Source organism: Homalodisca vitripennis, chromosome 2 (assembly GCF_021130785.1).
Source record: "Homalodisca vitripennis isolate AUS2020 chromosome 2, UT_GWSS_2.1, whole genome shotgun sequence".
Classification (NCBI taxonomy): domain Eukaryota; kingdom Metazoa; phylum Arthropoda; class Insecta; order Hemiptera; family Cicadellidae; genus Homalodisca; species Homalodisca vitripennis.
Genome location: NC_060208.1, coordinates 190,518,850 through 190,531,856, shown reverse-complemented (window position 1 = coordinate 190,531,856; position 13,007 = coordinate 190,518,850). Strand labels below are relative to the sequence as shown.

Below are 13,007 nucleotides of genomic sequence, written 5' to 3'. Positions count from 1 at the left end.
TTTATATATATATATATATATATATATATATATATATAAGATATTTCTGCAACACTTTTTGAAAACTACTCAGGGGCAAGGCTTTTATTAGTGAAAGAGTTATAGAAAGAAACCTTACGCTTGAGATTTATTGCCTGTATGAGATATAATTAAGTAAAGCCTGTAACTATTAACATTAAAACAAACAACAAACTTTGTATACAGGGGTCTTTGGTGACATTTTGAGGTTTTAGATATTAGACCATACAAAAAAGTAGGTCATTAAAGTATAATTTACTGATGTTTGTTTTCTTCTAGTCATAAACCTTTTTCCCCAATTAGAACACATTTTGGTTTTGACAACCCAGAGTTTGACTTTTAAGTCCAATAGCAAACTGAAATAAAAAGTACATTATTATTTCTCCATACTCTTACTTAAGTCGTCTTCAGTCGGAAACCAATGTAATGTGTGAATTTCATGTACAAGCGTTTGGGGATGAGTCTTGTGTTTTAAGGTGAGCAGGTTTACTGAATTCTTGAGAGTTGATGGAACTGCTACAGCAAGAACCAGAGAAACAAATGGTACCAGTTGTACATCCGCAGTGTTGTTGGTTCATCCCTCTGCTAGAGTTACCTGAACATTGATGATCTTGTTGCGGATGAGGCTCTGCAGGAAGACACAGACGAGTCTAACCAGACGATTCTGCATGTACCGGTCTTTGATGGTCTCACAAGTGGAGATGCAGTTAGAGATGTACAGATGTACGAACTCTGTGGGGAGGTCAACAGTTGTGGTCAGCCTGCAATATTGTATCAGTCACTGAAACCTCAGGTCACCAATATCCAATTCACCACACCACACTAATTATTCAAACTAGACGTTTTGTGCTTGAACATATTTAACATATATTTAAATTCCAAAATAATTTTGGACTATTTATTAATATTTTTACAAATTAAATGAAACTCTTTGTTTTTTAATTAAATAAAGTTAAGTTCCAAGAGCAGAAAATATTTATTTATTGAATTGTTAGGTGAATAGCCTTTAGACTTGATATTTTTCACATATTTTCAGTTACTGTACTGGTTTTTTATTAATAAAAATACACATATGTTCAGAAATTTAATCTTTCTTTACTCACCAATAAGTTTATTTATACACAATTGTGCCACAACAATGTATCTTATAAGTAAATTTTCTACTTACATAACATAAATGTTCAATATAGCTCTAATTCAAAGTTTTCACCATAGTTTTTCTAAATAATATAAAACTTTGTCGATAAGAAAGGTCAAACGTTTTTCTCTGAAATCCTGATTGATAACTGGCTAATGTAATGAATATGGCATTCAGCATGTGTTACACAATTTTGTACGAATGTATCTTCTTTTATGGTGTACATTATCCCATATGGTGGTCCTGCGTATGCCCCTCCATAGAACTGTTGTGTATGAAATCATTTATAGTATCGGCCTGCCAACTATGGAATTCGCTTCCTATTAAAATCACCTCAATATCCAGCCACCCCGGGTTCGTGAGATCAATAACACAGTATTATTTCATGGTGCCGATGATCACACTGGTGCGCTCTAGGTCTCAGGCCTTGCTGGGGTGGTCTGGAGACAAGTGGTATGATTGTGGGAGTGAATAGTTTATTCTTGAAAAAAGTGTCTGTTTAATGTTAATAAGTAATTTAAAGAACTTTTTTCTCACTATGTACTATCTAATTTATATCCATTTTGTATCATCATATGCCTCAATTTTATAATCAAGGAATTTGCACCTGCCAAAATTAAGAAATTCTTATACAATACTGTTATTAGAACGATAATTTTATGTGTGATATAGCATTCTATTTACAATCTTCACTTAAAATCACCAATAAGAATTTGATTTGAAGAATCAATATCATTAATAAACAAAGGATTACTAAATCAAGAATTGGAACTGGAACCATCTCATCTATAACATTGCACAGCAACATTTAATATGTCTACACCAGATAAATATAAATCATATTAGCCATTTAAAAATTGAAACACTATAATAACAATGAATTAATTTATACTATCACATAACTTAAATAATCAAGGTATGTAGCCAAGTATACCTATTGACGACTTCCATAGAGTGCAAACTCATCTCCATGTTGACCAAGACACTGAAGTACTCTGTAATGTGGGTTGACTGCATCAGCTTTAGCAGCACTTCGATAGCTATCAACGGATTGTTCTCAACCAGGTCTGGCAACTGTTAAACAGTAAAATGTTAACACAATAAGAGTACTCCTATCGGCCAAAGCTTCAATAACCATATAATATTTTTGGTACAAATAGTACTGATTTTATGCAGAGAGCTGAGTTAAACAAATTAAGGAAATAGGTTGGGTCCCTTCTTATCTTCATTATCAACTTTTTGATTTTGACCCCAGAACAGTTTCTTCTTAATCAACTTACACTCAAGGCAGACAAGTTTTGGAAGGTTTACAAGTCGTACTCTCAAATGATGTTCTACATGGTCGCATACGCGTTTACGATATGGTCTCACTATGAGGTGCGGATGGCAATAAGGTTATAAATCCATGGCCACCAGCAGGAAATAACAATAGAATCGGTCCCACCATACGTCATATCCTGCTGCTGTGAGAATGTGGGTGTCCAAAGCACTTCTCAGATATGCGGATGGGGGAGGAAAAAATTAACCACATGGTTATTAGAACCAATAGAATTATAATAAAGCCTAAAGGGCAACACCCATTCCAGCATGGTGGAATTTGATCCGAGAGAGTAAAGTCAGTAACAGCTAAAACCTCAGAGGTGAGAGGACCGTGTCTTGACCAAACTATCAGTATTGCATGGTACGCCGAGGTGAGAGGATTGTTCCTCTGATAGTAAGTAGAGAATTATTGTAGCCGTGATCAGAACTTCCGAGGCGTGCCATGTGTGTACTCACTAGAACACAAGAATCTTGTCACATAACTCTTGCAGTGTGAGGATATTAACACATAAAGAACCGCTGCGTGTCACTACACAGGACACGAAGCAAGTTCGACTAACCAAGAACAAATCTTAAGCGGACTTTAAAAAGTGTTGTGTGCTTGAACTTTGACTTGCAATCAGAAACAATCAAGGTGAATTGAGTAGTCCTGATCTTATTTTATTGGCTAAATGAACTACCATTAATCGACAGTGTCGTCACTTCCTCATTGTGGGCATTTATCATCTGAGATTTTTATCAAGGAAACTGGCTCCAGTGACCTCACCCACAATTATGCAATCACTGTTAACCCATTTCGGATCGTGAAAACGGCGCGCGCGCGGGCCTTAGAGTACGAATTAATCCGTATTGCAACGCAGCACCCACAGTGTTTGCACGCCTACCTGCCTGCTTAGCGCGCTCGCTAATTATACATGTTTTGTTTGTTTATGTTGTTATTTATGTTATATAAACATTATACAGATCATATTAGACAAGTATATTATACTAGAAGTATATTCATAAATATCCTCGGAAGCACTACTTTGAGCGTTTTTATTGATATTGAAATGATGTTGAAATAGAGTTTCCACATCCGGTGGTGTCCCAGGAACAATGTCTGAAATAGTCTGAACATCTGAATCATGGTCACTAGCCCGCTCGTCACTGTCAACATTAGTATCCGCGTAATTATGAAAACGTGGACAAATACGCGTGATAGAACCGTCTCCATCCTCAATAACACTATCGATATCACTTTCATCACTTCCACTTTCTAATAATAGTCTATCTAATTCAGATGATCGTAAATTGTCACCCATTTTATTTACGTACACGCACACGAGGCAAAGGAAAATAGAACGCCACGACTGTACGCCTCAGACAAACAATTTGTCGCAAATAATAACGTTATTGACCGATAACGAGGGGAGTATTTGTGGACGAGTATCAGAGATAAGATAGGAAGCCAGTCCAGGAAAACTGACTATAAATATCTCCGAGGCTTATAACAGCGATAAGCGTTCAAAACAAATGAGTCATCCGTACCACGTCATCCGCGTGAGGGTCACGTCATTGTGCTTTTGGTCCACGCCTCGCTCCGCGTCACCCTCACGTCGTTGATCCGCAATGGGTTAATGCAACTAATTTGACAAGGATAAATAAGATTCATTAAAATAAAACTATAAATCAACAATCCTAACAAGTTCCAGTATTTTGATAGTTATATTTTTGTGTTAATAAATGAAAACAAATATTATAAAATTTTGATTCTGAGTTTCATACATAATTTTATGTAGTGATACTTAATTAACCCTTTTAGGACGACAAAAATTTTGGTTATTTTTTAGGTACGCATTTTTTGACGTGACCATATTTCATAGCGAACATACCAAAGAAGACGACGGTGAAATTGGGCAAAATGTAGTAGTTTGATAAATATATTATAAGTCCATTATTTTAAATTGTCCTTACACCATTTTTTATCCACATGTACATAATTAAATTGTCTACAATATGGTAGCATTTATTACTATTTACAATAACCAGAAAAATTAAAAATTAAATAAAATTTTAGAATTTTTATTTTATTTTTTTATTTTATTAGTTTGGCTTCAGTTTACTATGATAAAAAAAAATTTTTTTACTGTGGGAACTAATATTACTATGTTTCTTACATAGTTTTCAGTTTAAATACAAAATTTTTATTAACATTGGTTGAGAAATAATTGTTTTACAACAAAAAAACTTACATTACTACAAAGTACCAAATTATATAAAACGGACTAAAATAAAAGTCAAACAGCTAAGTTAAATTGATCCATATTCACAAAAGAAGTTGAACAAAACACATTTCACTATAAATCTATAAACACTAAGTTTATAACTGATCTGAAACAATCAACTATAGTCAACGCGACCGCACTGTGACTGACTGAATGTAAACAAACTAGACGGAATTGGCGCGCTCCGCCGACTGGCACTACAATAGGCGCTCACGTGCAGCTGTTCTAAAAATAGACATATGTTGTATTGTTTGGCCAAGATAAGTTCCGAAATACTCCATTTCCTGTCTCAGGATGTGCCTCTACAAGGAAAACTAATTTTGTTCATCGTATTTTCGATATTACGTGAGTATTATGCAAACGTAAACCGGCGGGCACATAAAAGTCCGCTCGTCTTCTTCGGTAAAACTAGTGCGGACTATTGAAAGCCCGCATCGTCTTCTTCGGCAAAACTAGTGCGGACTATTAATAGTCCACTCGTCCTAAAAGGGTTAAGCTATTCAGCAATTAATAATTCAATAAAAAACTACGGAAACGTCACAACTACCAAATTAAATCTACAGATACTGTCCTTTATAGAGATTAGTCCCACATCCTCACTCTTATTAGGTCATCTTAGGGGATCTTAAGACATTAGAGAGCAATCTTTATTCACTTTTGTACATTATGTACATTGTACTGTGTACACTTATTCAAAAACAATTAATTAATCATATCAAATAAAATTTGTCTAGTATTTAAGTATCCAAATTATAAATAAAATATTACTGACTACAGTTTCTATAAGAAATATAATCTTCCATTTTTATCTGTTAAAAAACTTTCACTCTCAAGATGTTTTTCTTATTTCTTACCAAAAATTGTAATATTACATCAAGACAGTATTCTATTATTTGTATGTACTGTATATACAGTAATATATCATACAATTGGAAAAAGAATGGTTTCATTTGTACGTCATTTTAAGTTCAACGTCAATTTAAGTTCTACCTAATCACAAACAAGTGATGTCCACAAGAATTTAACACATTTCCCGCTAAAAAGGAGCCAGTACATTGACATGTTTCTTCTCTCTGTGCATATGTTGCCAACAAACACAAAACATTCAATTCAGTATTAATGTATCCCTGCAAGTGGAGAGGTACTGTCCAGTCTTGTTGTACCAATCACCCTTGGAAGGACCAACCCTAGAGTGGTTAAAGGACTAGTAGCAATTCTACATCATTGACTTTTAGGTATTGTATTTCTATCAACCTGATTCCATTAACTCACGAAACCATTAGAGTCATGAAGGGATATCAATTCCTTTGACATGTTGAAAGGACACCTAAAGGCACACCATCTTCGATAATATCTAGGACAGAGTACATTACATTTGTAAGGAACCCCTGTGAGGAAGGGGAAACAGAATATACACCAGAATTGAGTGGATTACATCTGTACGTGAATGGCAATGGCTCACTCCGTCTGTGGCTGGCTCATCTTCATGCTACAGTGTCAGGTTTACTACTAACTGTTAATTGTTTACTCTTCAGCCTCAGCACAAACCCACTCACCTTGTTGGGTGTCAAGCCGATATGGTAGACCAGTTTTGGATCATTGTCCAGTTCTGCAAGCAAGTGTTGTTGTTGCTGCAGAGTCAGGGCACTCTTGAACGCCTTCACCATCAATTTCTTGGCTTCGACCCCAGCACAGTTCCACACACAGGCTGTGACATCCATAGCAACTTGGTGTTCTCCGGGGCACACCATGTTTAACCACGCCAGCTGATACAACACAAAACAAATGCACACACAGTTATGATGAATTTAAATGTGAGATACAAGGAACACAGTGATCAAGACTTGAGTTATTATAAGATTATTATTAATTGATACTAAATAGTTTAATCAAGGGGAATTTAGCTTCCAAGTACTATTTACAGGATATTCCATAATGGTTAACCAATGTTTAAAATCTTGGTTTTGAGGATAAAAAACTAAAAATATCAAAAGCGACATTTCTCAGAAATGCTTTATTTTTCATCTATCTGTATGTGTTTTATAGAAAATAATTTTATTTTTAAACAGTTCAAGCTACATCACTATAATTTAGAATATACAGAGTATCCCACGTAGACGTTTAAACGTTTGATTTTATATTACTTGCCCATTTATGCACAGAAAATTTTCAAACTCTACACAATTAATAAAGTAGGTTTTTAAAATATTCTGTGAAAATTAAAGCTCCTTAAAAATTGTAGAGACAAAATGGTGACATATTGAAAATTTTATCATTTTGCTTCCTATAAAAATTTATTTCTTGACTTACCTGATTTGATTTGATTACAATGACTGGGAATAGGTATGAACATGTTTTAATTGAACAAGTCTTCCCTCATTTTACAGTTCCAGAAATGGATCAAGCAATCTTCCATCAAGATGGTGCTCCTCCTCATTTCACAAATCCTGTCAAGCAATTACTAAATGACAACCTTCATGGCCGTTGGATTGGTTGTGGAAGTGATGTTTTAGATTGGCCACCCCGATCCCCAGATTTAACTTTGTGCGGTTTCTTTCTATGGGATTACTTGAAAGAACAAGTTTGTACTCGTAGCTTCAATAATGATGAGGAATTAAAATAATCAATTGAAGAGGAATTTCTCCGGATACCACAGAATTTCTTTGTAAGAGCTTACGATTAATTTGTTAAGCGCTGTTATCAGTGTGTCGCTGTGGATGGATTACAGTTTTAATAATTGTGGACAGTGATTGTAGGTTTTTCTAATAGGCTATGTTCTAATTTTCTGATTGAAATGCTTACTTCTGTAGAACATTACAGTAATTAATTTTACAAAACCAAAAATACTGTTTTTTTTACTGATTTTAAAGTATAGTTTTTCAAAAATCTACCATTTTTTTTTCAACAGTTGCTAGAAAGGTGAAATTTTCACAAAATATTTTTAAAATCTATTTAACAAATTGTGTAGAGTTTGAAAATGTTCGGTGCAGAAATGGGCAAGTAATTTAGAACCAAACATTTAACCCTCTTCATAGGACACCTGGTATATTATATCTAGACGGACCTCATCCTCGCAGTTGTGTAGAGGAGGTACCAAACGCAACATCTCAGGTCGGAAGTTCTGGGCAGACACTGGCATTGTCCCGCTCAACAGAGCTTCTACAGTCTTATGAGCGGCTGCAGGGTCCACTGGTAGACTGCAACCACAACCACAAAATTACCTAAGTAGGTTATTATTTACATGTATTTACATTGTAGTTCTCAATCAATGTATTCCTAAGTAACACAACAGTTTATCTGTGTTTATACATGACACAACCTTATTGTGTTTATACATGACATAAATAGAGACATTTAACTGTACTAACAATAAACTAATTCAATAAACATTTTCCTTTCTGGACAACCACAGCACGATAAAAAAAAACAATTTTTGAATATTGCAATTGCAATTTTAAAATAAAGTAAAATTGTATTTTAACAATTTCGACCTGTTTAGAAAGACAATAGTGAAAGTTAAGTTTGAATTATTTTATCACAGATTGGCCCGTGGTCTTTTCCACAAAAATAATTCAAGCCTACGATCGACCCAGAAGTATTACAGAAAAGAATGACGGATTAGCCCTTAAAAGGGTTGAATGACAAGTGTTTTTATAATTGTTTAACTTCCTCTTTTATTTGCTAAATATCCAAAATTGAATCATATAAGTGAACATTTTCAACATTTGACCCAGTAATAGTAAGGATTTTTTCAAGTTCTCCCTTTCACAAGCACATGCATCTTCCCATTCTGCTGCCAGTTCTATTAATATGCCTTGGACCACATTACTTTGCTAGAATTCACTAGATAACTTTTTATAGTGTTGTATTTTATAGTGAAAATTAATCATAGAAAGGTAGATACAAAACGTCAGTCTGGTTATCTAACATAAAGTAGCCATGGTGGGATCGGTTGATTTAATATGAATGTGAGTTTAACACCGGTTCACCTTTCTTTTAATGCAGCGTCATGGTTACATTATGTCTACAAAACTCAGTTGCTCCACCATGCTTAGCGATCATGTCAGTAGCATCGTAGTGCACTTGATGAAACAATGAGAATTTTACTTCAATTATACTATATTTTAATTTTGTAATCTTGGTGTCAAAGATGTCGAAAACAATGTAAATTGTTCATTTTGAGCTTCTTTGTCATTGAATTTTTTTAATTTCTTTAGACAAGCATGGATCCAGTTTCCAGAAGTCAAGTTTGTAAACATCATCAGATTCCAGATGCTGTTTACAAAGAGAAAGATGAACTGGAGCTAAACTCAATATTCAGTCTGGTTATTTCCTTTTTTAGGACTTTAAATTTTTTTAATTCTCTACGTCATGTCTTATTAAAAACCATTGAACAATATCTCATAGAATGGTCACTGTATTAGTGAAAAATCCAATATTAATTTTGAATGAAGGTTAGGGTACTTATTTTAAATGTAAATTCATTCTAAAATACTTATTTATAGAATTTTCAAATAAGGAGCAGATAATTTCTTGGTATGATTAGCAGTTTGAAACAGAATACTATGCTGAGTAGGGAAGCCTACCTGGATCTCAGGTCACTGTCCGGAAGAACTACAGAAAGGGCGGAACGGCCGGTGGCTGGCAGTTCGCTCAGCTTATCCGCCAACGCCACCTGCAACGCTGACACGTCCATCATGTGGCCCTCCTGTACCAGGGCCTGTTTAGCCGTCTTCTTCAGCAGCTATGACAATAACATAGCTTCTTCAAAACCTTCTTTATCACGTTAGTTTAATGAATCTTAAGATATTGAAGGTGGTCTTAGAATTACACCTAGGAGGGAAAACTCCTTCGATGGCTTGAAGATCATCCCTTCTATAGCGAAAAGGAATTCATGGAGTGGAAGACTTAAAGATAATACTGGCAAGATAGAACTTCATTTTAATGTAACATTGTTTTGACGCCAATACCGATCTCTATGATTGTGTAAATAAAGAAAGATTGTCTATTGTCTACAAATTTAGAGAAGCTGACTCCCATATCTAAAACTTAATAAGGGCTAAAAATACTTTGAAAAAGAAGTATTTATAAAAACTCATAATTGGTGAGACATTTGAACTCCCTCCTCAGTCAAGTTACAAGTACAAGACTTTTATTTACCATACTGATCAGGAAGCACATTTTTCAAGGATATTTCTAATACCAATTTAGGCATCATTTGTCTTTTTAACTTCTACAATGGACATAAAAACTGCAACAAACTGCAATACACTTTCGGAAACCCAATACATATATATTAACACTAGGCTTTGGCTTACGTACATCCTTAGAGGAGTTAGTGATGATTTGGGACACAAAGTTCTTTTCTGCAGTAGAGAGGCGAGGCAATTGTGAAAACTCCATCTTGCGAGGTGGAGCCTTCACAGTGTTGTCACCCAGTTGCTGAAAACACATTAGTTATTTCCGTAAGAACTGTCTCTTTTATACATTCACAAGAGCACATAGCATTAGTTTCCTAATTATGAATTTCAAAATTTCTTATAAACAAATGTTTAAACATTTTATTTAACATGAACTATGACCAGGGAGAATATTCCATTCCTCAGCTAGTTATAAAATAATGCATTATTTAAAAACTTTCACCATCTACTTTTTGCTGCACTATTTAAATCTCTATCAATTTATTGAAATTTTAATTAACACATATATTGTGCTAGAATTTTAATTGTTTAAATGGTCTAGCTTTCACTGTTTAAGATATTTCTACATTTCATTATTTATTGAACTTACTAATATCAATGCAAGCTAAAATGTATTTTTGTATATACTAAAACTTAATGAGTGGACTTAACGAGTCTTACTAAACTTATGTATTTTGTTTTATTGACCATACTGATCAGGAGATACATTTTCCAGAATATTTATAATACCAATTTTGGCATCATTTGTCTTTTTAACTCCCTAATGGATATAAAAGCTGCAAACAAATTGCAGATTATAGACCAAGTACTTAGCTTTATTTCCTGTCAACGAAATCTAGTGCTTGCTTTACTTCCTGTCACATTCAAAACCAAACAAAAACGTAACTTTATTATCTTTCAGCAGTTCAGCTTTATTAAATTCCATAGTTAAATAATTATTTAACATAAAGTTTCAACTGTGTATTCTGATGACTAAATTGGCTTTCAAGAAATACCACTGTAAGTACTTATTTAAGAATAAGTTTTATCTTTTAAGCACTGTATAAACATGGCATTTATTGTTTTATAATATTACTAATACTTATCCAATACATCTTCATCACTTTTCACTCTCAAAACTATTTATTTATATAACAATTTAATGCAAATTGAAGAAACGTACATTAAAACCTGCTCCTTAGCCATCTTGGTTGGTATATGACAAACCAACAGCTAAAATTACAAGCAATAATGACAGAGCATGTCTCTGTTCAATCACAGTTTAGTGAACTGCACATTTCCAAGAACCACAATACTTATATCCAAAGATTTGGCCTTATATGCATACGAACTTCTGGTTAGTCAAACCTTGTAGTATCAAGTTTCTGAGGAAGAATATACATAAATATTCCCTATCGTAGAAATTTTAATTGTATAATATATTTACCCTTTAGCAAATGCAAATACAACCATATACAATGCCACTCTATTCGTCTCAAGTGGTGTAACGTTTAGCTTACAAGCCTACAGCTACCGTACCAGTCAACGTACGCACAACACACTCACAATTACCGTTCTAATGAGCTGGTCTGTTTTCCCTTTGTCAATTTTGTTCCCCTCCATTACTATATAAGTCACCAGTGCTGCCTCCAGCCTCAGCTTGCAGCTGTCAGCATAATTTCAATGCGAATGGTAGTGTCTACATTCTCATACTGATGGTAGTGACATTTTCATACTGACAGCATGTCAACATTATCCAACAACCGTTGATCACATAATGCAGAATAAAATATATACGATCTTTCACCTAGTAACAGTAAACATTCTTTCACACTAACAACCATTACATCGACATAGATTTACACACTTACAGTTTTAAACCCATAAGTTGATGTAAGGTATCCCAAATTACTATTGTGAAACAAGAAATTACATTAGTTTTCTCCAATACAGAAATATATTTGTTATGAATTAGACAAATTTCACCCCTTTAGAGTAGGATTTTCTAATGTACATTTATCCTTACCAGAAGATGGAGAAAGACTGGAGCAAAGGGGTTGTTGGCCAGGGGTTCCCCTCTGTACATGTCATGCAGAAATGTAATAGCCACTAAACGTTGCCAGGGCCGGGGCAACAAATCCCCGTTCTGGAGTAACAGCACCAGAGCACAACCCACTGACAACATAGATAGAGATTACGATATACTATAACTGTATTGTTAATCTACTTCAATGTTACTGTATGCCTTTACTGACAGTCACTGAAATTAAAATTCAGTTAGGTAACTATGGTTGTGTGTTACATGTGTTGTTCTTTTTGTGGTTTATAACATACTTAATTTGCATACTTTAATTTTATATCCTTTATTACAAATATATTAAAATTATACAACTGAAAACACAAGGTGCATATATGGAGCCAAATATTAGGAAGTGATTTGAAATATAATAAAAAATTTCAAAACAAACAAAGTTTGTATGTCATCAACTACACTATACTTCTATGGTTCTAAAACATAAGCCAAAGCAATTGAGTATTATCACAACACTAAGCACACAAACGTTTTATCACTATTGTAGGTACCTTTGTAGTTATCTTGTTTAGAAAAGCTCTGATGCAGCTGGGAGCAGAGGACTTCCAGAGTCTGAACTTCCACATTTTCTTCACTGAGAATCCTACAACAAAGAGAAAAAGAACTTAGAACAATGCATGCATACAAGGTGGCACATGTCAGAGAAAAAGAACTTAGAACAACGCATGCATACAAGGTGGCGCATGTCAGAGAAAAAGAACTTAGAACAACGCATGCATACAAGGTGGCGCATGTCAGAGAAAAAGAACTTAGAACAACGTATGCATACAGGGTGGTGCATATGTCAATTTGCCCCATAAATTGGGATATTTTGTTTTGATAGGTTGGTAACAATGTTAAGTTGGCAGCAAGACGGAGTAAGTTCATTGTTGTCTGTTCCAGTGCCTAGTGTACAGTGCCACTCTTTGCATCTGTTTTTTGTTTACACAAGTGTGTGTTTTTAAAATGTTTACAATCCAATAACGAGTTTACATCCTTCAGTTGTGGAAGCATAA

General features: G+C 34.4%; 1 protein-coding gene across 2 annotated transcripts in view; it reads right to left on the bottom strand.

The window, feature by feature from the left end:
- LOC124355226 (CCR4-NOT transcription complex subunit 11) overlaps nucleotides 1-13,007 on the bottom strand; it is a 28,356-nt gene that overhangs the window by 11,354 nt on the left and 3,995 nt on the right. For both annotated transcript variants that reach the window (XM_046806266.1, XM_046806267.1), the window contains exons 2-9: nucleotides 12,504-12,595; nucleotides 11,947-12,095; nucleotides 10,063-10,182; nucleotides 9,327-9,484; nucleotides 7,805-7,937; nucleotides 6,297-6,506; nucleotides 2,091-2,230; nucleotides 614-779 (exon numbers count right to left, since the gene is read on the bottom strand). In XM_046806266.1, coding sequence (XP_046662222.1) covers nucleotides 614-779; nucleotides 2,091-2,230; nucleotides 6,297-6,506; nucleotides 7,805-7,937; nucleotides 9,327-9,484; nucleotides 10,063-10,182; nucleotides 11,947-12,095; nucleotides 12,504-12,595 — 1,168 coding nt within the window. The remainder of the gene's footprint in view (nucleotides 1-613; nucleotides 780-2,090; nucleotides 2,231-6,296; nucleotides 6,507-7,804; nucleotides 7,938-9,326; nucleotides 9,485-10,062; nucleotides 10,183-11,946; nucleotides 12,096-12,503; nucleotides 12,596-13,007) is intronic.